Genomic DNA, 27,723 nt, shown 5'->3' on the forward strand with positions numbered 1-27,723 from the left:
TGGACCGTTGGTTAAAAAGTGGTTCGTTAAAACGACAAAGGCCTACAGATGAAGAGGAAGAACTGTAAAAAATGTATAAATATAAAAAGACTCTTAATTTGGCTCTCACTTTTTAATTTTAGGATTAGGAATTAATGGGGGTCCTTGTCACAATAGCAGCTCGATGAGGGGTCCTCGAGAAAATTTTGTTGGGAACCCCTGGTCTAAACCGTTTGGTGCAGGCAGGAAAAGTACCATTTACATTCCTTTACCATCCTGCTTTTCTGGAGGTAGTAAAACCTGTTACAGTGGTACCTCGACTTACGAATGACTCGACGTATGAATGTTTCGAGTTGCGAACGGAGCTCCGTCCGCCATTTTGGATGTGGCGCAAATAGGATTTTTTCGACTTACGATTTTTTTAATAGGGGTTGCTTCGACATACGATTTTTTAGAAAAGTTCCCCCCCCCATAGGCTTTTACTTACGATTTTTTTGACTTACGAAGGTCTGTTCGGAATGGATTAAATTCGTAAGTCAAGGTACCTCTGTATTCTGCTATCTTTCTGCCTAATCCTTTCAGGAATTTTTACTGCTCCTCTTTCCTGTTTACAAGTATACATGCTTTGTAGTGCACATAGATCTGTAGCCTGGGAAAGGCCTTCCTGGTTTTTCCTCACGTATTCTCTGCTACCTGATCCTCTCCCACGTGAAACCTTTTTGGGATGTGCTGATGCGTTTGATTGGTTGTTTTGAATTCTATGACGAAATTCTTTTGTGTGATTAAAGTGGCCTGGGCGAAGGGTCGAGGAGGTCCCTTCTCTCTCTCTCTCTCTCTCTCTCTCTCTCTCTCTCTCTCTCTCTCTCTCTCTCTCTCTCTCTCCCACTTTGGACCAGAGCTTTGCAGGTCAAAGTGTCTGTCTGTCTTTCTTTTCCCCTTTCCCTATTCTTTTCTACACTCATGAGTAAACCCCACATTTCATTCACTTCCTTACTATGCTAGGTCAAATCACTTTGCCCTCTTCTTTATTTGAAACAATTAACTGGTAGCACATTTCATTAGATTCTCTGAGCATATTTGTAAATGGTTCTAAACCTGTTAGATAGCAAAGCTCGTATATGTGGAAAATGGCAAAAAAGACAACCACGGGAATGTATAATCAGGGCAAAAACAAAAACAAAACTATGCCGTGATAAATCCCTGAAACGAGATATTGATAAAGTGAATAATACTGAAACTCAACTAATGATTGCTCGGAGAAACATAATAGGTTTAAACTTCCCAAAAGAAACTTGATATAGAAAAGACATGAATTTCTCAAAGTAACCTCTAAATAAAGTAAACCTTGACGAGGTGCCGGCTAAGTGACTCGTTTCACTGGAAAATCTCTGTTTCCTCAGAAGGAAAATGTTTAGGGGCTGAGGTTTCCTTATAATCAAAAACTAAACAGGAGCTGTAAACTCTGAAAAGAATTGAAAATTACATAGCAGTCAGGGATAAACTTCCCCAAGATAAGACTATAGTTGTTTAAACTAAAGGTTAGCTAACCTATGAGACAATTTCACTAATGAATATCATTGTTCTTAGGAAAAGATTAAGTAAAGGGCTGTAAAAGCTCCCCTAGTTGTGATGTTGTTGTGACACCAACAAACAAGTCACTTAGCCGGCATCTCGTCAAGGTTTACTTTATTTATTTAGTCTTAACTGGGAAAGTCCATACTATTCCCCCCAAATTCTTTTCAAAGCTGCGGAGATGGAATGCTGCAGAATGACGGTGCAATAAGCCGGTATCACTGTTTCTGTCTGTTCTGTTCAGCTTCATCCCTAAATGCCCTTGTTCAGTCAGAAAAGGCTGAGCCAGAGCCAGGCTTTTATTCTGAAATGATGTGTTCAGCCAGCCTGGTTGTACACTCCCATCATTACTAGATGCACTGTACCATCTTTCACATAGACGGTTTATGCAGGTTCCTCAGTATATGCTGCCTATATCTGAGTTCAGTATCACGAAAGATGCTTTCCCGCATGTTCTCTTTCATCAGCCTCCTGTCTAGGAATGTGGCTGATTTTCTTTGGTCTTTGCTCCAGTACATCCCAGGTAAGATTACCATTTCCTCCCAGTTTTCTGCTAGGGGCTGTTTTTCAGCATCTGAGATTGGACGGACTGTATTCAGAGGCCTGTTTGGGATTGTGCCTGTAACCCACAAGATTAGAGTCTAGTTATTATTCAGAAGCGCACGTACTGATTATTTCAGATTGTGCCGTTTGGGGGCTGGGAGGTCATCGGTGGCCAGCAACAATCTCTGCAATTAGGTTGCAATCTGAAATTTGAATGGCTTTAAAAAGAAATAAAAATAAAAAAAGGATGTCGCTTGTTTAAAACATGTAACACCAAAGCTTTCACCTAGTCTCCAGAATACAGAAATCAGAGAATATCAAAACAGTCAGCCTAGGGGGTGATGAACTAAAATAATGTGTAATGTGTTTCTCATTAGAATCAGGGGGTCGGAACTCTCAAAGCCTAGTTAAGTTGCGTTGCTATCCTTAAGCCATGGTGTTGCCTGCTGTCAAATTTTCATTAGGGTGGAGTAGGAAAGCAATAATGGAATTATCCATGTACTGTATAGCAAATTCAGGTCATCTGCTGTGCAAGCTTTGGTGTTTTTAGGTAGAATCTGCTAGTTTCATTGTTGCAAGCTTTGTAAGGATAAATGCCTTGAGTGATAGAGTAATATGTTTTTTAGTTCTCTTCTGTAATGTATTGCTTGACAGTACGTATGCTATTTTGACAGCAATGTAATATGTTTTAAGAGCAAGAGCTGTGCATACATAGATGGGAGAAAAAAACAACATTTAATCACAGCAGTAATCTAAAAAGCAATTCTTACCAAAGTTGTTATTCTTTATTTTTTACCCTTTTGCTGGAAATGGAAACCTATTTGCTTCAACTTATTGGATCCCCAAAGCAAAATAAAAACAAATTGTGGGAAAGCAGTAACTTCCATAGCTGACAAATCTCAGATACATTAAAAACAGAGAATAGAATGTAACCAGTAAAACCTCAGGCTCAAGATTGTAACTGAAACAAATCACCGAGTGGCATTATTAAACGATATGAAATATTACAAAGGCAATAGTAGATAAAACAAGTTACAAAAGATAAAATATTTGAAACTAAAGGAATTTACATAAGACAAAACTTAAAGCAGCTTTATGCAATTTGCACGTACTCATCAATGGTATGAAGTCATAAATAACATAATCTTCTTCCCCCTCCCTCCAGTCAGTCTCGATCTGAAACAGTTCTAAGTTCCCTAGCATACTAAAATAAATGAATAAAAGCCAATGTTTTCAACCCAAGGCAGTGGGCTAGGCCTTGTAGTCTTCAGCGGGGCCAAATACACAAAACAAGTTGAGTAGCAGGCAGTAAGCAAGAAGAAGAAATAAATCTTATACAACTCTTCCCATCTCCAAAATAAAGAACTAACAAAATGCACACACACACTGCTACCTTTTATTGTATATCAGTCAGCAATGGAACCAGGAGACTGGACTTCTTTTTGCCAATTTTACATTAATGTCATTACTCATATGGGTGGATCCACTTAAGATGTAGCTGTGAATTATTACCATTATTTGTCAGGAAGAGAGGAAGAAAATAGCTGGAACCGGAAAATACCTGGTTATCACACACCAGCAGTGGCTTGCCCAAACGTATAATGCTTTCATTTATATTGTGGCTTCATGGCTGTTCTTCTGCTACATATATCATTATGCCAGAGTCTTAAATGCCAGCATCAAAACTTGCACAAAGGACTTTGCAACCTGGAAAAAAAGACATGTACTTTTGTAAACCAAGAAAATATTTTATAAAAACTATTTTTTTTTGTATAAAAAAAACTGCTTGTGCAAAAATGACACAGACATAAAACAGCATCTTCCATCTTGATCCACCATGGCTGTTTTCCTGTGTGCATCGAACTTGTCATAATTGCTGGGTATTACAGGCACGCAGGTCTAGCAGGGCCCAGATTTTCAGACGTTGCCTGAACTTTTCTCCTCTGAAATGCCTTTCACACGAACAGCAGTCATAAAAACATTCTCCATTTTTATATCATTCTACACCTAGTGACTAATCTAAAATTAATATCTAGTTTTCTTAATATGAGGGGTACCACATTTATTTTGCTTCTGCTTTCCCTTATAAAGGTATGTTCCAGAATTCTAGTGAATGCTAGAGACAAAACTAAATACTTTTTATAATTTCAAAGACTGTTGTTTGCTTCTTTGCCATACCAGGCATTTGGTGCAGCCTGAGATCCTCTGCATTGGACACAAAACCAATGAGTTTGCAAAGTGCTTCCCGAATCTCAAAATTGCAGGCAATTGCCCAAAACATTTTGCTGTCTAAGGCGAACCAGAAAACGGAGCCAACTCCATGCACTGGCATGAGAGTGAGAGAGAATTCTTTAGTTGCCAGATTCATGTACTTTGTTTTTAATGGCACTGAACTGTAATTTACCTCAGAAATACTTGGCGTTTCTAGTGTTATCATCTTCTGATTTGCCTCTTAACACACAAACACACACATGATTGGAAAAAAGTCAAAGATTATATACCAAGTTTTGTGGAGAATGCCGACCTCTCAGCAGATTTATGAAGGTTCAAACAAATGAATATCAAAATGGATAGTAAGGACATAGGTATGCATATGAGTAAAGAAAGAGAAAAATGTGCAATAAAAGATTGGCTGGAAAGCACAACAGGGTGGGTGGAGCGTTGGGTGGTGGGGTGTTTGAAAAGATGAAAATTGACTTCCATTATGTATTAATAATTTATTTTTTTATTGTATTTTTTGTTTGTTTATGGTAATTTTTGTAAATTCTTGTATGAAATAAATAAAATTAAAAAAAACACACAGTTCTCAAGGAATGGAGCAGGTAAAGTGTGAAAGGTTTTTTTAAAATAAAAAAATTCACAGACATGAACATTTTGTACTTCCAAAATAAGAGTTATTTTGATGGAGGGGTGTAAATAAATCACAAAGCAACAGTGACAGCACGAGCATCTAATTAAATATATGCAAAGTAATGAGGAATTTGCTAACAGATTTTAAAAAACCCAATGGGGGGGGAGCCTTTTGTAATTTGAAGGTGTTGTATTTCGATCCAACTGTCCTCCAGATTTACAGCATGTTTATTCACAAATTAAGCCTCAGTGAGTTAAATGGAATTATCCTATTAGGTGTGCTTAGGATAGACTTTCTTTTGGGACAAAACATTCTAGAAATCAAAGGGAAGAAATAGGAGGGGTGGAGAGTGGAAGAAATAAACAAAGAGGGGGAAGCAAAAGTAAGTGAAGCAAATAAGATCTACAGCTACGGGGTGTGTGTGTGTAAGCCAGGTTTTTTTTTGCCCCGTGAAGCTTCCAGAGGGGTTCCGTTGAGGCCTGTGTGTGTGTTTGCAAATGCACGAGGTGTGTGCCAAACTGGGTCTTTGACCAGGGTGAAAGAAAGCCTAGTTTCAGCTCTGCTTTCCCTGTCCTCCCATTTATGTTAGAACTCATTCCACAGGTGCCAACTTCAGGGGCCCCAATAAAATATTTGAGGGGCCTGTACTCTCTCTCCCCTCCCTCCTCAAGTTGCTGCCTTTCCTTCTTTTCCATGTTTTGACTTCGTTTCCCAACTAGCCCTGTAAACAAACTTGCAAAAGGGTTGCTGGGTGGCAAAAGAGGTGGCAAAAAGAACTCCGGCATCATTTCTTATGGCCCTTGCGACTGGAGCAGAGAAAGAAAATGCAAGCTGCTTGCTCCACTGGGTGGGTTCACAGAGTTCTGCTAGTAGAAAAGAGGAAGCGGGTCTTGGTTGCTAATGATTTTAAAAAGAAATTATGCTTGGAGCGCCTAATTCAGATGTCTTGGAGCATAAAGCTTCACAGCAATTATTCTTGCTATTAATCCACCCTTTACCCTGAGGTTCCAGGGCAGTTTACAACAATTAAAACACAATACTTAAAAGCAAATTAAAACAGCTGGCTCTGAAAGAAATAAGGTGGGTCCTAAATATATGCCCAAGCAGGGAAATGCATAATTTTGCACCCCTTGTTGATTTGGGGTTGGGGTTCAGAGGCAACCAGGTGTCTAGAAATTTGGGCTTGGGGAGAGCTGCGTTCAAGTCCCTTTTTAACTTTAAGAATTCAGAGTAGTCTTTGACCACTCTCTGTTTCTGAGACCAGTCAACCTCAGAGAGCTGTTTGGGGGATAAAAAGTGGGGCAGGTGGGGAATAAACTGTTTCACCAGCACTAGGTGCCTCAGTTGCTAAGATCAGGAGCAGAGCTTATCTTTCCCAACACCCCTAATATTTTAGTCAAGTTGGCATACGTGACTTATTACATGGAGTAAAAATAAGGAAGACACAAAAGTGACATATTTAATTATTTGATTGTCAAAGTGTATTGTTTTGCACTGAAATTCTATAGGTCTCAAATACATCACTTAGATTGAATACGCAAAATAAAATCATAACTTGATGCTCTTTGCTTGGCTCCATTTCTTAAAAGCCTTTTGCCCAAGTACAGAGAGTAAATGATGGGAATTTTTCTACTAAGCCAGAAAAAGAGAATTACACAACTGTTAGAATGTTTTGGTTTGCAGATTTGTAAAGGCGTTCAAACTCCCATGGTGACAGACTTTCAAAAAGCAGAGTAATGTGGTGTTTGAAAACTAGGAGCTATGCCACTCTGCCATTGGCAGTATGTTGTACATTTCATCATCATCATCATCATCATCACTTTTAATTTGTATACCGCCTTTCTATCATACAATACTCAAAGCGGTTTACAAGCTGAAGAAACAGAATCTCATGAAATACAAAACAACCTTATAACAATCTAATGCAATACACAAATATGATAATAAAACATAGCTTTAAAATAAGCAATCAAATAATGTAACGTTCAACAATCATTAAAATAGTATAGAATAATATCAGCATATGAAATTTAAACAGAAACCCACTCTTAACATTTACAATAAATTTCAAAACAATAATCAATAAAACAACAGCAAGCCACAGTGCATAAAACAATACAATACAAATTGAAAAATAGAGACTGGAGGGTGAGGCAAGGCAGGTGGAAGGAGGCCTTGCCTGATGGAGTCTCTCCCCTCACAGTTCTTCCTCCAGGCACAGCTTCCTTATGAGGAGTCCCAGGGTCAGAGGGGGCGAGGCAAGGCAGGTGGAAAGAGGCCTTGCCTGATGGAGCCTCTCCCCTCACAGTTCTTCCTCCAGGCACAGCTTCCTTATGAGGAGGTCGAGACCAGATGTTAACACTGCTGTGGGTGTTCTTAGCAGGTTAGTTTCAAAGCTAACCACAGCAACTTGGCAAGCAGTTAAAAGAGTGTTTCGGCGCTATTTAAAAGCAACACAGGACTACTGTTTAAAACTGTCATCCTCTTTGGAAATGATGTACAGACAAGAAGGTCCACTGCTGGGATAGTACAGTGGAACCTTGGTTTATGAACACCTCGGTTTATGAATTTTCGGTTTATGAACGCCGCGGACCCATCTGGAACGGATTAATTCATTTTCCATTACTTTCAATGGGAAAGTTCGCTTCAGTTTATGAACGCTTCAGTTTATGAACAGACTTCCGGAACCAATTACACCCATGCTTCAGTTTATGAACGCTTCAGTTTAAGTACTCCGCAGACCCGTCTGGAACGGATTAATCCACTTTCCATTACTTTCAATGGGAAAGTTCGCTTCAGTTTATGAACTTTTCAGTTTAAGAACTCCGCGGACTGTCTGGAACAGATTAATCCACTTTCCATTACTTTCAATGGGAAAGTTCGCTTCAGTTTATGAACGCTTCAGTTTATGAACAGACTTCCGGAACCAATTGTGTTCATAAACCGAGGTACCACTGTAGTACAATTGGGACGGTCTCTAGTAGGTTGGAAATCCCGGAAACGGGTTGGTATCTGTGTCTACACCTGAAGCGGAATATGCTGCTCTGTCTGAATTGAACAACCAGCTTCCCTATTTTGTGCAGATTCTTACGGACGTGAATGTAGAATCCAAGCTACCTGTTACAGTTTATGAGGACCATCAGGCCGGCATATCCATGGCAGAGCCTGAACAATTCAAGTCTAGGACAAAACACATGGACATAAAATATAGACATGTCAAGGACAATGTGGCACAAGGATTAATGAAATTTGTATATTGTGAGTCGAGCCAGAACAATGCTGATATAATGGCATAATAACATGCTCTGATACATATTTTTTCCTAATCAGAATTAAGAAGGGGTGTTGAGGTTCCTTTAATTGCTATTAAGGAAAAGCTGGTGGACGTGCTTCCCTTATCTTGCACCTTCAGATCTTGTGATTAGTGTTTGACGGTCACTGACCTGGCAACCAGCCAAGGGTGTGGCCATTTTTGGGTACGGTATATTAAGAGGGGGCTGTACATTGCTTCTTTGCTTCGCTGCAAGGAAGCTCTGCCAGATTGATACTGAACTCTGTGCTGTCTGTATGCTGTGAGTTGGACTTGCTTTGCATTTGAAGCCTGCACCTTCTACTAGTAGAAGCCTGTATATAGTGGAACTGCCTTTAAAAACAAAACAAAAACAACTTTCATATGTTGCGAGTTTGAATAAGTCTTCAATCCAATCATAGAACGGGGCCACATTTTTATTTTTCCAGTTCATCAGTATCAGTCTTTTTGCTGTTTGGTAAGGGACCCAGGTGGCGCTGTGGGCTAAACCACTGAGCCTAGGGCTTGCTGATAGAAGGTCGGCGGTTCGAATCCCTGTGACGGGGTGAGCTCCCGTTGCTTGGTCCCAGCTCCTGCCAACCTAGCAGTTCGAAAGCACATCAAAATGCAAGTAAATAAATAGGAACCGCTATAGCAGGAAGGTAAACGATATTTCCATGTGCTGCTCTGGTTTGCCAGAAGCAGCTTTGTCATGCTGGCCACATGACCTGGAAGCTATACGCCGGCTCCCTCGGCCAATAATGCAACCCCAGAGTCGGTCACGATTGGACCTAATGGTCAGGGGTCCCTTTACCTTTTTAAGGGCACAGAGAGTCTACTCGTATTGTCCTTTTGTAAGGTTCCATGTGCTGGTTATATAATTCAAGAGGATATTGTGCTCTGTAAATGTAAGGTTGTTCCATACAGTTCTGTTGATAGTTTCAGTTACCTTCTGCCAAAACTCTTTCAATACAGGATAATGAGAAAACATATGTTTTAGAGAAGCATTATCCTTATTGTATCTCCAACAGTTAGATACTGTACCTTAGACAGCCCTTTTTTAAAAAACAAACATAATGGGATCAAGTATATTCTACATATTATTTTTTGTTGTAATAGCCTCAATTTAAGGTCCAGAGACACCCTGGTTGTAGCAGTTAAAATAGTTTCCCACTGTGTGGTCGAAACTGAGATCTCTAATTTTTTATTCCAATGTTCCCTCAGTACCTGTATAACAAATTGGTTTGCTAATAACAAAGATCTTTGGGAAACTGCCATAATGCTTTGGACCTGTCAGTAAAGGACTGAACTGACTTAGGAGTTGGAGTCCGACTGAATTTCTTCCAGCACAAAACTGCACTGCCACAAACCTACACGCTTGGGGAGCTGCACATTTAGAATCATAGAGCAGTGTTTTTCGACCTTTTTTGGGCAAAGGCACACTTGTTTCATGAAAAAAATCAGGAGGCACACCACCATTAGAAAATGTTTAAAAATTTAACTCTGTGCCTATATTGACTATATATAAAGTAATTCTCCCACGGCACACCAGGCAACATCTCGCGGCACACTAGTGTGCCACGGAACAGTGGTTGAAAAACACTGTCATAGAGACCACAAGGGCCATCCAGTCCAAACCCCTGCCAAGCAGGAAACGCCATCAAAGCATTATTGACATATGCCTGTCAAGCCTCTGCTTAAAGACCTCCAAAGAAGGAGACCCCACCACACTCCTTTGGTAGCAAATTCCACTGCTGAACAGCTCTTACTGTCATTTGGCACATTCCATGTGCCAACAGTGTGTGAGAGTGTTTGTCAAAACTCGCCTGCGGTACAAAGGTAAAATATACATATCTCTACCCATCTCAGGCATGTGACCTTCATAAAGTTGCCCAGAAGGGAATGTTGTTCCCTTTGTTGAAAGAATATTGGCAGCTCCATGTTCTGCCTCATTACATCATTATTACACATCACATCAGATTTTCTGCTTTGAATGTATTTTACCAGAGCTTAACCACCAAAGGGATAATTACTTTAACCCTGCAGGTGGATTTCCCCTTTCAAGCTTCTTGATCCTTAAGGATATAAGAAGGGGTTTTAGAATGCTGATCCCTGCTGAAGACTCAATTAGACCGCATGTGAAAATATTACTATTCTTAAGTATTACACTTAAGACAAACATGTCCATTGGTAGATGGTGGTTGATAGCTGGTATAAACCATATACCTTATTTAATTTGCCTAGGCTGGTGTGTTCTGTGAGTTTTATTCTTATTTTTTCTCCTGGAAGGTACTCCCTCTGCTTTTTTATGCAGGTTTCTATTGGGCAAATTTGTTTGTTTGCTTTGCTTAATGTAAGAAAATCTCTAAGCGGTTTACACAAACTGCAGTCGTAAACACAAGCAAAAAAATAAATGCCTATTATCAACATGCAATAAAAATCAAATAGAATATTAATCAAAACCTTAGAACAGAAATATGGGGGAGCTGTGGTCAGAAAATTGAGAGCCTGGGAAACCCTGACATCCCAGTCATGTCTCTGAGTGCATGAGTTTATTTTCCCCATAGAAGTTCATTGCTGGGGGGGGGGAGATAGTGCTAGATTTGGGCCCACCCTTTGGTGAAGAGGGACACGGGTGGCGCTGTGGGTTAAACCACTGAGCCTAGGGCTTGCCAATTAGAAGTTCGGAGGTTCGAATCCCTGCGACGGGGTGCGCTCCCGTTGCTCGGTCCCAGCTCCTGCCAACCTAGCAGTTCGAAAGCATGTCAAAGTGCAAGTAGATAAATAGGTACCGCTCCAGCGGGAAGGTAAACGGCGTTTCTGTGTGATGCTCTGGTTCGCCAGAAGCGGCTTAGTCGTGCTGGCCACATGATCCGGAAGCTGTCTGTGGACAAACTCTGGCTCCCTCGGCTTATAGAGCGAGATGAGCGTGCAACCCCAGAGTCATCTGCGACTGGACCTAATGGTCAGGGGTACCTTTACCTTTTGGTGAAGAAGAGGTCTTTGACACTGGTGGTGGTCTCCACTGAGACAGAACTCTCTGTGTGCCCCTCCTGCCAGGACTCATTATTTAGTTTCTGGGAAAATGCATTGCTTTACCCAAGTATTACAACATAACATGCTCTTGTGACTACATAGGTTGCAGCCTACACGATTTCACTTATGCACATGGGAGCCTGGAATGTAACCTCCAGGTAAATTGGTGGGCACCCATATTCCTTTTTGGTCTGCTAATTTCTTGCTTTTGTCTCCTCAGTGGTACCAAGTATCCGATTGACCCAGAAACAGCAGCAGGTCTCCTTCAGCAACCGGAAGGGCTTGGAATGCATCTCACCATTTTTCTCCAGCGTAGAAGAGACAGCTCAAGCTATTCCTACGAAGATCGAGGGGCACGTCCCCACCTGGCTGAAGGGCAAGCTGCTGAGGGTTGGCCCAGGGAAGTTTGAGTTTGGAGAAGACAAGTAAGCCCTGCTTGGTTTGCTGTGGCTGTGCTCTGCATGTGATTCTAAACCTCAGAGATAAAAATCTGCATCTCTTTAGGGGTCAGGCCATAGAAGTCACCCAGAAAAGTTACAAGCTACACAGTGATATGCTCTTTCATACATAGCTTGTTCGGTCAATTGTGTCTCCAGAACGAAAATACAACAACCATGTTGCTCACAGCTGGCAACGTTTGTCCTTAGGGATTAGACAATTCTGCCCCCCCCCACCATCTCCCTAGTGGTGGCAGGATTAACAGGCAAGGCAGTATCCTCGAGACAGATTCTTTATTAATAAACATTTCTTTTTTCCCTCATCTAAAAGGAAGTTTTTAAGAAAAACATTTCAGTCCTTTGAGATTTGCATTCATCGGTTTTGAACTTCCTCCTCACTCTGTGTGAAGTTTACATAAATTCCATCAAGCAAGTGTTTTCCTAATAATAATAATAATAATAATAATAATAATAATAATAATAATAATAATAATAATAATATATTATTTATACCCCGCCCATCTGGCCGGGTCTCCCCCCGCCACTCTGGGCGGCTTCCAACACACATCAAAATACTGTACATTAAAATATCACAGACAAAAAACTTCCCTAAATGTCAGGTAGTTGTTTATCTCTCTGACCTCTGATGGGAAGGCATTCCACAGGGCGGGTGCCACTACCGAGAAGGCCCTCTGCCTGGTTCCCTGTAGCTTTGCTTATCGCAGTAAGGGAACCGCCAGAAGGCCCTTGGCGCTGGATCTCAGTGTCCGGGCTGAACGATGGAGGTGGAGACACTCCTTCAAGTTTGGGAGATGTGTTTTCCCCTTCCTTTATTACCTGGCTGAGAAGGAAAAGAGGAAATAACACACCTGTGTGCCCTCATCAGTTCCCTTTCCCTCCCAGAAATCAGCTTGTACCTGATCTTCTTGCTGTTACTTTGGTATATAGGTGCATTTTACATGGGCAGAACTGCATGTGCACATTTTATCATCAGTGAGGATCTAAGTAGGTAGTAGTAGTAATAATAATAATTTATTACCTAAACCCCGCCCATCTGGCCAGGCCTCCCTAGCCATGATGCTGGGTGGCTTCCAACAGAATATTAAAAACACAAACAGGGCTGCCTTCAGATGTCTTCTAAAAGTCAGATAGTTGTTTATTTCCTTGACATCTGGTGGGAGGGCATTCCACAGGGCAGGCACCACTACCGAGAAGGCCCTCTGCCTTGGATGCCTAAAGTTGGCAGGAGCTGAAAAGGGGAAATGGGTGAAATTAGCACCCTGTACTCCTATTTTCCTCCCTGATTAGATTTCTCTTCTCCAATGGAAGGTATAACCACTGGTTTGATGGCATGTCTCTGATGCACCAGTTTGACATTGAGGATGGAGTTGTGAAGTACAACAGCAAGTTCCTAAGGAGCAATTCCTACATGACTAACAGCCGGAACAACCGGATCATGGTCTCAGAGTTTGGAACCTTAGCTATGCCTGACCCTTGCAAGTCCATTTTTGAGCGCTTCATGTCAAGGTTTGAAGTGCCACGTAAGTGTAAAAGGACGTTTATTAAACCTTGCAATGCAACGCAGACTAACCTTACAGAATAAGCAAGCAAAGAATATATTTTAACACTTTTCCCAACTGCTTTGATACATCTTTTACCTTCTTTGATCCCACGACACAAAAAGCTTTCTGTTCCTCCACCCTTCCACCTGGAGATTGAGATAAGCACCTTTCCGCTTCATCTCATTTGCATGTAATTGGTTTCTGTTTCCTTCCCAAGCGCCCACAGTTCTTGTTCCAACTTTCATAGGCTTGCTCAGCCTTTCCCGGACATTGCTAAAATCCTTTCTTTAGCAATAAGAATGCCAGGAGGAGACACTTCTTGGAATCTCTGGTGCCTTTTTTTACCCTCCCCCTGCCCCCGTAGGGCCTCTATAGCTGCCTGGCAATTCAAGTAAAAGGGATGTCTCAGGTTCCTCTGAATCAGTTCTACTGAGACTCCGCAGCGTATTTCATTCGGTTGCAATGGGCTGAGCTTTCACAGTGTTGACAGTTATCCAAGAGAATGAGCCAAGAGGAAGGGACCATTTCACTGGCTCATATCAAAAACAGCCAAAGTGATTCTCTTTTTAGGCCAGTTGCCACAGGTTGCCACCACTTGTGTGTCCCCACCCCCACCCCATCCCCCCTTTCACTTGTGACTCCTGGAGGCACAAACAATTTTGACAAGGATAACTTTATTTTTTCATTTTCTATTTTACATAAATGAATTAAAAACATAAACATATAATCCCTTCTGACTTCCCTCCCCACCCTCATTGTGGATCTTAATATAATGATTTCCCCATCCGCATCTCTATCATAACTCTATTTTTATAAATCCTTTGCCAATCCATAGTTCAAATTCTTACTACAAGTTTCCTGTCAGTCCTACCAATGTATGTAGTTGTTTACAATAGCTTTTCAAATAAATTATAAACTTGCCCCATTCTTTATTAAAGACCTCCTCTTCCTGGTTTCTCATTCTTCCTGTGAGTTTCGTCATCTCAGCATAGTTCAACAATTTTGTTTGCCACTCTTCTTTGGTCAGAGTTGTACCATCTTTCCATTTCTGAGCTAAGAGAGTCTGTGCAGCTGTGCTCACATAAATAAAGAGTTTCGTCTGGTCCTTCGGGATCTCTGGTCCTATAATATCTAAAAGAAAAGCTTCTGGTTTCTTAGGAAATGTTATTTTCAACATTCTCCCCTCCCCCCCAGTTCATTCTATATCATTTCCCAGAAGTCTTTTGTCACCTTACATACCACCACATATGATTAAAAAGTACCCTCATTTTCTTTACATTTCCAGCACATTTTAGACTTTGATTTGGATATCAACCTTTTTGAGTCCACGCAGGGCCGTCTTAAGCATATCTGGTGCCGTGGTGCGAAGATCCCTCTGGCGCCCCCCCGGCCACGTTTCACAGTGTGGCTGTCTGGCGGGCATAGCGCGACGCCCCCCTGGTGGCCTGGCGCCCTGCGCCACCCAGCCTTGCCGTAGGGCCGGCCCTGAGTCCACGGCTCCCTTGACCAACTACATCAGGCATCCCCAAAGTTCGACCCTCCAGATGTTTTGGACTACAATTCCCATCTTCCCTGACCACTGGTCCTGTTAGCTAGGGATCATGGGAGTTGTAGGCCAAAACATCTGGAGGGCCGCAGTTTGGGGATGCCTGAACTACATTCTTTCTGCGGCACCCCTGTGGGGCTCAGGAGCTCAGTTATGTCACCCCTTGCCTGCAGAGCTGACAACCTCAAACAGCCTCCCTTGTGGAGTGTTCCCTCAGCCTCCTCGCCTCCCCCCTCTCTTTGGGAGTCCTCCCTGCAGCTGCTGCTGCCCCCCCGGTCTCTGCCCCCCCCCCCACCCCAAAGAGAGGTGCCTCCCAGAGTCGCCATTCACCTGCAGAACTTATAGCCAGGGCTGATGCAATAAACAGCTGTGCAAGCCTTTGGGAGGCAGAGATGTGAGAGGGCATCAGAGAAGGGAGGGAAGGAAAGAGGGACAGATGACAGTGTTGCCCGTGGCAACGCCCTGACCATCATTCAAGGCATCCCAGGGTGCCATGGCAACCTGGTTGAAAACCACTGGTTTAAAAGCGTCGAGGCAACTCCAGTGATCCCAAGTGTTTTGTATCACACCCACAAGCCAATCTGGGATTTTTGTTCCAGAAATGACGGACAACTGCAATGTGAACTACGTGGTCTACAAAGGCGACTATTACGTCAGCACAGAAACCAACTTAATGCGTAAGGTCGATCCGGAAACCCTCGAAACAAAGGAGAAGGTAAAGGAACCTGCCTCAGGTCAGGCTATTTGTCTATCAAGCCCAGTATGGTTCACTCTGACTGAGAGTGGTTCTCCGGCGTCTCCCAGGAGTCCAGGAATGCTACCTTATGCTCTTAGAAGGTGAAGGAATAGAGTGGGCCTGTGGTGTTAAGGTCTCAGGAGGAGGAAGCTGGATCACAGCACTTGCAGGGTGAGGTTAAAGGTTCATAGGTGTTAGTTAAGTCTCTGTGTGCAGTAGAAATAAGCCGTATTGAAGGGTAGGCCACCTTGGATGAGACTTGCTGTTTTGAGACTCAGACCCGCTCTGGTCTGCAGATGTGGCAGAGATGGGAATAACTTGAGACCTGAAGTGGTAGAATGGCCTCTGCTGCTTCAGTTTGCAGGTGAGGGATCCCATTTTTGAATGTTTCCCTCCAAACTCAATGAAAGTAGAAAGCTAGCCCTGCAGGTAGAAACCTTCTAGTGTAGCCATTTCCCCTCAGGTCATTTGTACTGCAACTCCCATCGGGTGGGGGTCCAGGTTAGCAAAGGCAGTTTCTATCACAATCCCCACCCCCCACTGTACAAGTTTTCTATTGGCATGGCTATTTTGAAGAAGAAGAAGAAGAAAAAGGACCACCCAGAAATGAATTCTCCCTTGAAATGGTAGAGCCCATTCTCTAACCCAGCAGATTCCCAACCCTTTCCCACCCCAATCTTCTGCATGTGTGTATGAGACTGTAGCATGCGCCCTCTGTCTGACACATGCATCTGTGAAGAAGTCGAAAGGGTCTGTTTACTGAAATCTGATTAGCAGAGGTAGCCAATGAGTGCTATTCGCAGCTAGTTGCAAAGGCAGAGAGCCATGTGTCTAGCTTATACCAGGGCTGGAGAAATATTTATAAATGAATCGCTTCCACCTAGACCCTGAAAGGAAACATATATATTTGCATTTGCAGGTGGATTGGACAAAGTACATTGCAGTGAACGGCGCAACTGCCCACCCACACTATGACCTGGACGGGACAGCGTATAACATGGGCAACTCGTATGGAAAACATGGTGAGATTGTATGGCTCAAAAGAGGCTGACTTGTCTGACTTCTAGGAGAATCATGACATTTGTATGAGATTGTGATGTTTCTATGCTAGGGATGGAGTGGGTGCTGAGCTCCATTCACTACTGGACCAGGTTCAAAGTGTTGGTACTAATATATAAAGCCCTATACAGCTCAGGACCAGATTACCCGAGAGGCTGCCTTATTTCTTATATATACCCAGTAGGCAACTGTGCTCCGTGGGAGAGCTTCTCCTGCAACTTCCAAGGATACCAGAAGCTTGCTCCACAAGTTTGAGACAGAGCAGTAGAATCCCTGGATTGCATGTACTGCCTCTGATATATTTTCTTTACAGATTTATAAACCACTTTACAGCCTGAGGCCATCAAATCAGTGTACAACAAAACAAACTCTAAAAAATAAAGAAAACACATTTTACAGATATCCCATAATTAATATCCCATAAAATGACTGCTCCATGCTTCAGGAAAAGCCTTCTTCCACATTAATTATTGTTCTTTTCTGCAACAGTAGCTAACACAGCTACTCTTTTTTTTTGGGGGGGGGGTACATGTTTATATAAAAAAAGCAGAGACATCACTTTGCCGACAAAGGTCTGTATAGTTAAAGCTATGGTTTCCCCAGTAGTGATGTATGGAAGTGAGAGCTGGACCATAAAGAAGGCTGATTGCCAAAGAATTGATGCTTTTGAATTATGGTGCTGGAGGAGACTCTTGAGAGTCCCATGGACTGCAAGGAGATCAAACCTCTCCATTCTTAAGGAAATCAGCCCTGAGTGCTCACTGGAAGGACAGATCGTGAAGCTGAGGCTCCAATACTTTGGCCACCTCATGAGAAGAAAAGAATCCTTGGAAAAGACCCTGATGTTGGGAAAGATTGAGGGCACAAGGAGAAGGGGATGACAGAGGACGAGAGATGGTTGGACAGTGTTCTCGAAGCTACGAACATCAGTTTGACCAAACTGCGGGAGGCAGTGGAAGACAGGAGTGCCTGGCGTGCTATGGTCCATGGGGTCACAAAGAGTCGGACACGACTAAACGACTAAACAACAACACATGTATATCAAGCTTGCAATGAAGAGAAGTACTGCAGGAGGAGAGCCCTGAAAGAAATTTCCAGTACCCTGCATTGTTGAAGTTTCGGCAGCCAACTTGCTCCAATTACTCCCAGCAACTTTGTGAATTTGCTGAACTTTCAATGTACTTGCTCTGTTCACTTGCTTCTGTTCGCTTCTGTGAAGAGCAGGGAAAGGTGCCAGGCTCCTGTCATTATATAATAAAACATCTGGGGCAGACTTGGAAAACAATGTAGAAGAACTAGTTTTGCATTCTTTCCTGCAACTCATATTTCACTTTTGTTCAGAATGTACCTAAGGCAGCACCAGTTTGGGGGGATCAGATGTCTACTGCATTATCCAGGCATAGGCAAACTCCGGCCCTCCAGATGTTTGGGACTACAGTTCCCATCACCCCTAGCTAACAGGACCAGTGGTCAGGGATGATGGGGATTGTAGTCCCAAACATCTGGAGGGCCAGAGTCTGTCTATACCTGGCATTATCGTTCAAGCATTACTTTTGCCAAGACAGACACTTCATAAACAAAGGTTTTATATGCAGAGATTGCAGCAGATGCAGATTGCTCTTTATATATCTCCCTGGTCACTCTGCTGGACTGCGCTGCCAACTGACTAATCTATTTCTTTTTGGAACTGTCAGAGAGCAATACCTTTGCCAGTGCATCTGGTAGCAGACAAAGGCAAGGGGCTTTTGATTTGCTGAAGATGGGTCGTGGTGGTGGTCAGGGAAGGTGATCAATAGATTTCCTTTTCTCTTCTGGTTTTATTCAAAACAATTTATTTATCCCAAGCATTTCTACTCTGTTCTTCAGCCAGAACTGCTCCCAGGGGAGTTTACAAATCCATAAAAATAACAACACTCCTTGCTGGCTCCTTGGGATTACAATGTAAAAAGAGATGGTGGGCATCCGTCTGTGTTGGGAGACAATGGAGGAGTGCGCCTTTGGGAATGAGGTCAAGCTGTTGGATGGTTGCAGTGCCTGCTGTGGCTATAGAGACCGATATAGGAGAGACATGTTTTGTTGCAGCTGGGGCAGGTGAAGGCGTCCGGTTGTGTTGCTGCAGATGCGCCATGGCATTTCTTCTCTCTGCTTCTCTCTTCTCCCAGCGGTTATTTCTCCTCTGGATACATGACTTGACTGCCTGCCTCCAGGCACTGCGGTCATCTGCAAGGGAGTCCCACATGTGGCAGGGTTGGTGTTGCCAGCCTTCATGCCACGTTTGCAGACATCTTTGTCATGCAGAAGGGAAAAGGGATGGGGGAGAGAAGTGGTTGCAGTCTCTAAGGCAGCCTTCCTCAACCTGGTGTTTTGGACTACAACTCCCATTAGCCCCAGCACATCTGTTGTAGTCAGTATCTGAAGGGCCCCCGGTTCAGGAAAGCTGCTGTAATGTCATGGAAAGCATGGGAGTTTGGCAAGCGCTTTCTGGTTAGATGGCTGGTGTTCCTAACACATGAATAAGAGGCTTCTGTCACATGAATAAGACATTGAACTGGCCCAGAATCTTCATGTGCTTATCGTTTCACAACTATGCGTTGGAGGTTGTGTCTCCCACCTTCTTATATTAAATCCAAATCCAAATCAGTGGCATGGAGTGTGCACCCCCTTACTCTCAACTAGAAACATGGAGGCTTATGAATCGCAATGCCTTGAGTCATGCATTTCTTTCCAAAACCCCACGTCAACCATTACGAAGCCAGTCTAGATCCTTCTGTAGCTGGACTGCTGGCCGGGTCATGTTCTGAGCACAATTCAAAGTGTTGGTGCTGCCCGTTAAAGTCCTAAATGGCCTCAGCCCTGTATCCTTCAAGGAGTGTTTCCACCCCCATCGTTCTGCCTGGACACTGAGGTCCAGCTCCGAGGGCCTTCTGGTGCTTCCCTCCCTGTGAGAAGTGAGGTTACAGGGAACCAGACAGAGGGCCTTCTCAGTAGTGGTGCCCACCCTCGCATCAGATGTCAAGGAAATAAACAACTATCTGACTTTTAGAAGACATCTGAAGGCAGCCTTGTATAATGAAGTTTTTAATGGTTGATGTTTTACTGTGTTTTGTTGGAAGCCAACCAGTGTAGCTAGGGAGGCGCGGCCAGATGGGCAGGGTATAAGTAATAAATCATAATCATAATCATTATCACAATAATCATAATTACTACTACTGGGAGCCACCCAGAGTGGCTGGGGCAACCCAGTCAGATGGGCAGCTACTAATAATAAAAATCATCATAAAAAATAGTAGATGCGTTCTCTCTCTTCCAGGCTCCAACTATAACATCATCTGTGTCCCCCCACAGACGTCGGGCTCCGATGACTCTAGCCTGCAGGGTGCAAAAGTGCTGTGTTCTATTGAGCCAGAGGATAAGATGAAACCTTCCTATTACCACAGTTTTGGTGAGAGTTGCCAGCCCTCGTTTTAAGTGGACCAGATGTACCAATAATCAATGTTGCAAGGATGGAACATCTCTGAGTCAAAGCCAGATGTCATGAAAGCCTAGTCAGTGGGTTGGAATAGAAATTCATCCAATCACTTTAACGCAGCCAATAGACTGAAAAGAAAAGAAGTGCACCAGAATCTCAGAGCACAACAGATTCAAAAGTGTAACATAAAGATTACCAGTTAGAGCTACAGTTATCTTGGATTGGTCCCTTCCAGTTTAAGGAATGTTGAGGAATCCTGTTGTTCTCACTGATATTAATAGAAATTTAGCCACCATCAGGGATTCCCTTGGGTTTTTATCTTCCATGGGATATTTAACTTGAAATTTTACTGACCTTCCTGGAGATTTGGTTACTAAAGGGACAATTGTATGCTGCCAGACTGCAGCATTGAAATTATAAAATATGACATGTTCTACAGATTATACCTCCTGTCATGTCCCATATGAAGGAGGAAGGGTGAGAGCCTAACACAGACAGCTTGGAGGACAACAAGCTTTGTCTAAGCACTGCAAAAGGTGCTCCCAGGTAAATGTGCTAACAGCCCCGTTTCCATTTTAAAAAATAAAGTTCTTAAGACAAAGGTTTAAGCCATGCTCTTATTTCAGAAGGGCACTGTCCTGTTTTCAAAAGTGCAGCTGCATTAGGAACACATCTTGGGATCTGTAGGAATTTAATTTGGACAATATTTAACTAGACCACACTCCTCTAATCCAAAAAGCAGCTCCACAAAGAAATGGGAAGGTTATCCTATTATTAAAAACTTTTAACAGCTGCAGGAATATACTGATCACTTTTGGTATTCTTTTTTTTTTTAGCGGACTGCTTACCACAAATCACAAGCAGTATAGTGAGAAGTGCTATAGAAATAGTGCACTTAATACTCTGATTAAATATATTTTATTCAGAGCTTTACATATTGAAGCCTTCCCCTACTTGGTGCTTTTGGACTACAATGCCACACGCTGGCTCTGGCTAATGGGATCTGTAGTCCAACATCATTTGGAGTACACCAGGTTGGGGGAGGCTAGCATTGGGTGCAATATGAAACTCCTTCGGCAAGGAAAGGTCAAGATAGCAGGAGGAAAGTTAGGCGTGACCATGATGGAAAGCAAAGCAGCAGGGGCTTAGGAAGTGTTACTGGAAGTGTTTCTCCTGAGCCTTGTTGTCTCCTGTTTGTAGGAATGAGTGAAAACTATGTGATCTTTATTGAGCAGCCACTCAAAATGAACCTCTGGAAGTTCATCACAGCCAAGGTTCTTGGAAGATCCTTTTTGGAAGCGATCAGCTGGGAGCCTAAGCACAATACCCGCTTCCACATAGTGAACAAGCTCACTGGGAAGGTACGTCTTCTGGGTTCACTGCCCCATGGCCCGTTTTTCTTTTTCTTTTCTGGGCAGTGCCTGACTTTTGCTACAATAGATTTAGCTGCTGAAGAACTGCCCAGCAGCCAAGTCTGTGGACTACTTGAGTTTTGAAGGAATAAGCTCATGTCACCCACTCATAATGCAGCTGCAAGCATATCGGGGGTTAGGAACATTCTGCAGCTTGGGGAACCATCTGCCCCAGGCATCCCCAAACTTCGGCCCTCCAGATGTTTTGGACTACAATTCCCATCTTCCCCAACCACTGGTCCTGTTAGCTAGGGATCATGGGAGTTGTAGGCCAAAACATCTGGAGGGCCGCAGTTTGGGGATGCCTGATCTGCCCTCATGGGCAAACGCACAAGGGATACTGTATGTATAACAGTATCCAAGGCCACATTTCAGCCTGGCAGAAGCACTCACGGAAGATGCAGTGATGGGCCAGGGAGTGCATGGCCTGGGGCAAGTCTAGAGGGCCTGATAGAGTGATGTGGGGGCCACATTCAGTCCATAGGCTGGAAGTTCCCTGCCCCTGAAGAATTTCACTTCTTCAAAATGTACCCCTGAATACCAGCTTCTGGGAATAAACAACTGGGAAAGATCTCATTGCATTCAAGCCCTGCTTATGAGATTTGAGAGACCTCTGGCTGTCAACTGTGGGAAGTAGAAAGCTGCACTAGATGGAACTAAAGATCCACCTTCCTGGATCATATATTCTCAAACTCCTGCAAGGCTTCTGCAGTCTGCCTCCATTGTAACAACATGAATTCAGTTGATAGCCACTTCACTTTCTCAAAACCAGATTCTTGCCAGAGCGCCGAAACCCGCACACCTGGTACAAATTTTGCATGTTGGACAAACTCTGCAATCATCTAGGTTACCATGGGCTGGGGAGCTTGACAGATCAGATTCCTCATGTGGAATCTGACTGTTGATTCCCCCCCCCCAGGTATATAAGGCACCATCTCATGACATTGCTAACTATTGCCCCCCAACCCTGCCCCTTCACTCTTTGTGAAGTGTGATACTTTAGCCATCTCCTGTAGCAGCAGAGGGCTATGAAGTAGAAGCTGGCTGGCAGACTTCCTACTTTTGCCCCTATATCAAAATCCTTGGACTATATGGAACTTGCTGACCTGACCGGAAGACTACGCGACCGGGGAGAGGAGAAGACGGAAGAAGAATGGAAGAAATTTAGAATGTATTATAAAAAATATTGTAAAATTGATATATGAAGAGAAATATAAGCAATTGTGCATGTTGCAGGTTGAGAATTAAGGGAGAGATTTTTAAATATAGATTAGAATTATATAATGGATGTTAAAGTTTAAAGAAAAGGGAATAATGGTAATTATGGATATAAAAAATGAATAGAACCTGCGAGAAAGGATATGCAATGAATTGCTAAATAGGGGGCACGAGGAAGTCCATGAGTGAAATTAAGTTAGATTTAATTATTATTTTGATTTGTAAATATTTTTTGTTTTCTTTTTTCTTGTGTGGAGGTTTTGAATGTTTGAATATGGTAAGATATGTTATTGTTCTTCTTTTTCTTTATAAAAATTTTCTCAATAAAAATATATTAAACAAAAAAAATCCTTTCCAGCAACGCTGAAATATATAACTTAAGATTTTCAGAGGGGGTGCTTTGTGGAATGTTCTCTAGGTGTCACTGAAGGCCTGACACTGGCATGTCTTGTGTCCCTTGCACAGGTGTTGCCCGGGCCGTACTGCAGTGAGCCTCTCTTGTTTTTCCATCAAATCAATGCCTTTGAAGATCAAGGATGCATCGTCCTTGATCTATGCTGTCAAGATGATGGAAGCCCTCTTGACGTTTACCGGCTGCAAAACCTCCATAAGGCAGGCGAGGCTCTGGATCAGGTAAAGCCAATGTTTGGAGGCAGCCGTGGAGACCAGTAAGCTGAAGTTGAATCTTGGCAAGATGGAGGCAGTGTTGGTGGGTGGTTCTCGTATTCAGGAATTGGGTAAGCAGCCTGTTGTAGGCAGAGTGGCACTCCCTCCGGAGGAGCAGGTCCATAGCTGGGGGGGGGGCAGTACTCCTGGGTCTAGCATTGCAACTTGAGGCAGACGGCATCAGTGGCAAGGAATGCCTATTTACAGCTCCTGCTGCAGTCAGCTATGTCTTTTCATGGACCAAGATTCCCTTTCCCTCTCATTACATGCTGCGAGGGTGGAGTTTGGTGCATAATTAACTATGTTAAGTACAGCTGTGCTGCTGTTGTGGGTGTGGGGTTGCAGTCATGAGCGCAGCATTTCAGTTCAATGAGTTGTCTTCAGTGCTAGTCCTACAGGTCCATTAAAATGAATGAACTTATAGCCATGTCCATTAACTTCAATGGGTCTACTCTGATTTGGACTGGCATTGGCTATAACGCCGTTCTGTGCCCAAAGCACGTGTAGCTTGTAGCTGCACTTGACAGCTAGTCATGCAAGCGGTTGAAATCTCCAGCTTACAGAAGAAGCTTTGAATCATCAATGGTGCGCTTTAACATTTCACGATCTTTGAATACATTTTGTACACATTATGTGGTTGGAGAACTGCAGCATAAAATCCAGAGAAGTGCAAATAACAAAGAGTAGCTATATTTTGGTTTGCATACTACAGTGGTACCTTCGGAAGTCGAATCCTTCGTAAGTGTCCATTTTGCACCTGCGCAAAACGCACGCGCGGCGAAAATACTTCCGGGTTTGTGGTCTTCGGAAGTCGAAACCATTTGTAAGTCGAGGTACCACTGTATTTTAGAAAGTGCAGGTTTGCATTAAAATCAGAACTGAATCAAATTTATTCCAAGAAGGAGCCCAAGCTGGGAGGCCAAGGAATTCTATTTCTCTACTGGTTGGTTCTTGCTCCCTATCTCCATACCAGGCCTGCAAAAGGGACCAGTTCTTCTTTTTGCAATGACATCCTGTCTCCTTGGCAGGCCTACAATTCAGTGCCAAGGCCGTATCCACGACGCTTTGTTCTGCCCATCAGTGTGGATCCCAGTGCACCTGTGGGACAGAATCTCAGCCCCTTGTCCTACACATCAGCAACGGCCATGAAAGAGTCCAATGGGAAGGTATGTACTCTCTGTACAAATGGATGCTATAGGGGCTACCGTTTATGCCTGACATTTCCATATTGTGCTGAACTCGCTCTCCATGTGGTTGCCTTGCCCACCAACATCCCTTTTGCTCCTACATGCAGTAGCCGCCACACTGTTCCTTGCCAAAAGAAAATGTAAACACTGGGCTCCAATTTAGCAAGCATGTGAATATAGGAACTGACTGACATTTCCAAAGGATCAGTGATCCAAAGGTCATGATCCAAAGGTCATGGGAAAGACCACTGCCTGGTGCCCTGAAGAGCTACTGCCAGTCAGAGAAGGCAATGCTGGGCTAGATGGAGAAACAGGCTTACCTAGTATAAGGCAATGTACCTATAACGTGCCGATTCCTTTTCCAGATCTGGTGCACATATGAAAGTCTACATGATGAGAACCTCAAGGAAGCAGGAGGTCTCGAATTCCCCCAGATTAACTATTCTCATTACAATACGAAGAAATATCGTTACTTCTATGGTTGTGGCTTTGGGCATTTGGTTGGTGACTCACTGATTAAGACTGACGTAAAGACCAAGGAGATGAAGGTAAAAGGATGTAACACAGTTAATTTCAGGGTGGGTGAGAGCCGTCTCTTAAAACCTACAATAAGGAGCCTGTTTTGTCCCCTTGTTTTTGCCTGCAAGATTTGGCGACAGGATGGAATGTATCCTTCAGAGCCAGTGTTTGTGCCAGAACCTAACTCTTCTGCAGAAGATCGTGGGATTATTTTGTCCGTTGTGCTCACAGCCAAGCAGGTAATTTGGTCTTCGTTCCCTATATAAATGGGCCACTGTCTGAACGTTAATTTTAGGACCAGGAAAATATAATATATAACAACAACAATAACAACGATCTCTAGTGAACACTGGTATGTACAGAAGGATCCTGTGTTCTGCTTTGAAATGCAAGAACTTTGTGGGTACTTCCATACAGCAGTTCAGTGTGTGGATTTGGTGCTGTTCCTGCTCGCAACCTTTGCGTAGCGTCCACGTGACGTCCTCCTCATCAAAATTCTAATCCCATATAGTTTTCTCCCATTTAATCTGGATTTACCATTTCTGTGGAATATTTGATAAGTGAAATAAAGGTAAAGGTAAAGGGACCCCTGACCATTAGGTCCAGTCGTGACCGACTCTGGGGTTGCGGCGCTCATCTCGCTTTATTGGCCGAGGGAGCCGGCGTACAGCTTCCAGGCCATGTGGCCAGCATGCTAGGTTGGCAGGAGCTGGGACCAAGCAACGGGAGCTCACCCTGTCACAGGGATTCGAACCGCTGACCTTCTGATCAGGGATTCGAACCGCTGACCTAGGCTATGCGGTTTAACCCACAGCGCCACCTGCGTCCCTTCGATAAGTGAAATAGCCCTGGGCAAATGGTAAGTCTGGTTCAAATTTGGGCAAGATGAGGATATGAAATGGAATTTTGAGGAGGATGGCCTTGGAAGGGAGCTGCGCAAAACTTGCATGCATGGACAGTGCTGAGCCCACAGTAAACTGCCATGTGGAAGCACCCTGTACAGCTTCTCTGTTCCTTTGTGTTTCACCTTCCTAATTGAATTGAAAAGAGCATCGTGGGAAGATACATTGGTGGGAGGGAGATAACACTGCATTTCAGTATTGTTGTTCGACTTTGACCACCATTCTTGTTTCAGAATCGAGGTACCTTCCTGCTCATTCTGGATGCTGAGAATTTTACTGAACTGGGCCGGGCAGAAGTTCCTGTCCAGTTCCCCTATGGTTTTCATGGCATCTTTGTTCCAGGTCAATAGAGATTAGCCAGTGGCCACATAGCAGAATGGGAAGGAGAAAGCGTCTGCTCTACAATGCTCTGCGCTTAAAACCTTTGACAACATACTTAATCTTAACCTGTCTAGGGGTGCCAATTCAGGCTGTCACTATTTGAGGGAGGGAATGAAGTCCATCTGTGAATTTAGGTTTGCAGAATTAAGGCAGATTAAACACAGGAATCTGTCTTAGACCAAGTCAAACCATTGCTATGTAGCTCAGCACTGACCCAACAGTGGCTCTCCAGGGCTTCAGCTCTACCAAGAGATGCTGGTGATAGAACCTGGAACCTTCTGCAGGCAAAGCAGGTGTCCCACCATTGATCTACAACCCTTTCCTTGGTACAGAAAAAAACCCACATACAAACTGACCTTTTAAAGTTTGGAAAGTTACAGGGAAATGCATTGGGAAATTGTGGGATTAACAAATTATTAACAGGAGGACCCCACCAGAAAATCAGGATGAATGCTCATTGCTGTGTAACCTTGCCACAGATTTGAAAGAATACTCTGCAAAGACCACACCATAGACTAACCTCTTAAGCTTTGCGCAAGCAAATCAGCTCAATAAACAGGCCTTCTAGAGGAGTTATCGGGACTATTCTGATCCACAGAGATGTTCAAAAGGAAATAGGTTAATGAGTGTGAGAGCTGTTGCCAATGAAAGAAAAATATTGACCATAAATCGATTTTTTTAAAGGAGGCACTCAAAGCGATATCAACTTCAAATCTAACCTTTTGGACAATTCTAATTGTTTAGCCTTTATTTTTATATTATCTATATTGAGATTTACTTATCTAAATGCAATTAAAACGCTTTGGACATATTCTGTATATTTTCAAATCTTTTCAATAACAACAAAAATGTTTTCATGTGCTTTGTACTCTTTTGGAGAAGTTGGCTGCCAAAAATGAAGGGGTGGAGAGAGAGACAGACAGAGAAAGGGATGCCCTGATTCTGTTAGGGATTCATGTTTTGTTTTTTGGTAACACATTGTTGCACCTGCAGGAGCTGACAGGTGGAAACGAGGTCTTCTTCTTCCCAGGGGCAGCATACTAAGAACCAGAAGACCGCCTCCATGCCTGGAGATGTTGCTTTCATTAATTAGGTCAACCTTCACCACATTGGTACCCTAAAAATGTTTTGGGGCCCCACCCCACCCAGAATGGAGCTGTAGTCCAAAACATCTGGGAAGAGCACCAGGAACCTAGAAAACTGCCTAATAGTGAGTCACACCATTTGTCTGTCTATTTATTGATTTATTTAATAAAATTTATATACCGCTTGATGTAGATGAACCTCAAAGCGGTCAACAAAAAGATAAAACAATAAAATTGTCACTAAAGACTTGCAGCCATAATTTAAAACATAAAA

At 43.2% G+C, this 27,723-nt stretch overlaps 1 protein-coding gene across 3 annotated transcripts in view; it reads left to right on the forward strand.

Annotated features, from left to right (window-relative positions):
* The window catches only part of BCO2 (beta-carotene oxygenase 2), a 72,342-nt gene extending 45,167 nt beyond the window's left edge, over positions 1-27,175 (forward strand). Inside the window, exons 1-12 of one of the 3 annotated variants that reach the window (XM_035139663.2) lie at positions 1,603-2,074; positions 11,491-11,695; positions 13,037-13,248; positions 15,415-15,530; positions 16,471-16,573; positions 19,921-20,052; positions 21,280-21,440; positions 23,175-23,342; positions 24,404-24,541; positions 24,928-25,110; positions 25,210-25,320; positions 26,217-27,175. In XM_035139663.2, the coding sequence (XP_034995554.2) occupies positions 1,906-2,074; positions 11,491-11,695; positions 13,037-13,248; positions 15,415-15,530; positions 16,471-16,573; positions 19,921-20,052; positions 21,280-21,440; positions 23,175-23,342; positions 24,404-24,541; positions 24,928-25,110; positions 25,210-25,320; positions 26,217-26,333 (1,815 nt within the window). In that variant the 5' untranslated portion in view covers positions 1,603-1,905 and the 3' untranslated portion in view covers positions 26,334-27,175. Of the gene's footprint in view, positions 1-1,601; positions 2,075-11,490; positions 11,696-13,036; positions 13,249-15,414; positions 15,531-16,470; positions 16,574-19,920; positions 20,053-21,279; positions 21,441-23,174; positions 23,343-24,403; positions 24,542-24,927; positions 25,111-25,209; positions 25,321-26,216 lie in introns of those variants that run through there. The other 2 variants (XM_035139664.2, XM_035139665.2) reach the window with 2 other exon arrangements.
* The last annotated feature ends 548 nt before the right edge of the window (positions 27,176-27,723 follow it).

The sequence above is a fragment of the Zootoca vivipara genome, chromosome 15 (assembly GCF_963506605.1).
Source record: "Zootoca vivipara chromosome 15, rZooViv1.1, whole genome shotgun sequence".
NCBI classification, from domain to species: Eukaryota; Metazoa; Chordata; class Lepidosauria; order Squamata; family Lacertidae; genus Zootoca; species Zootoca vivipara.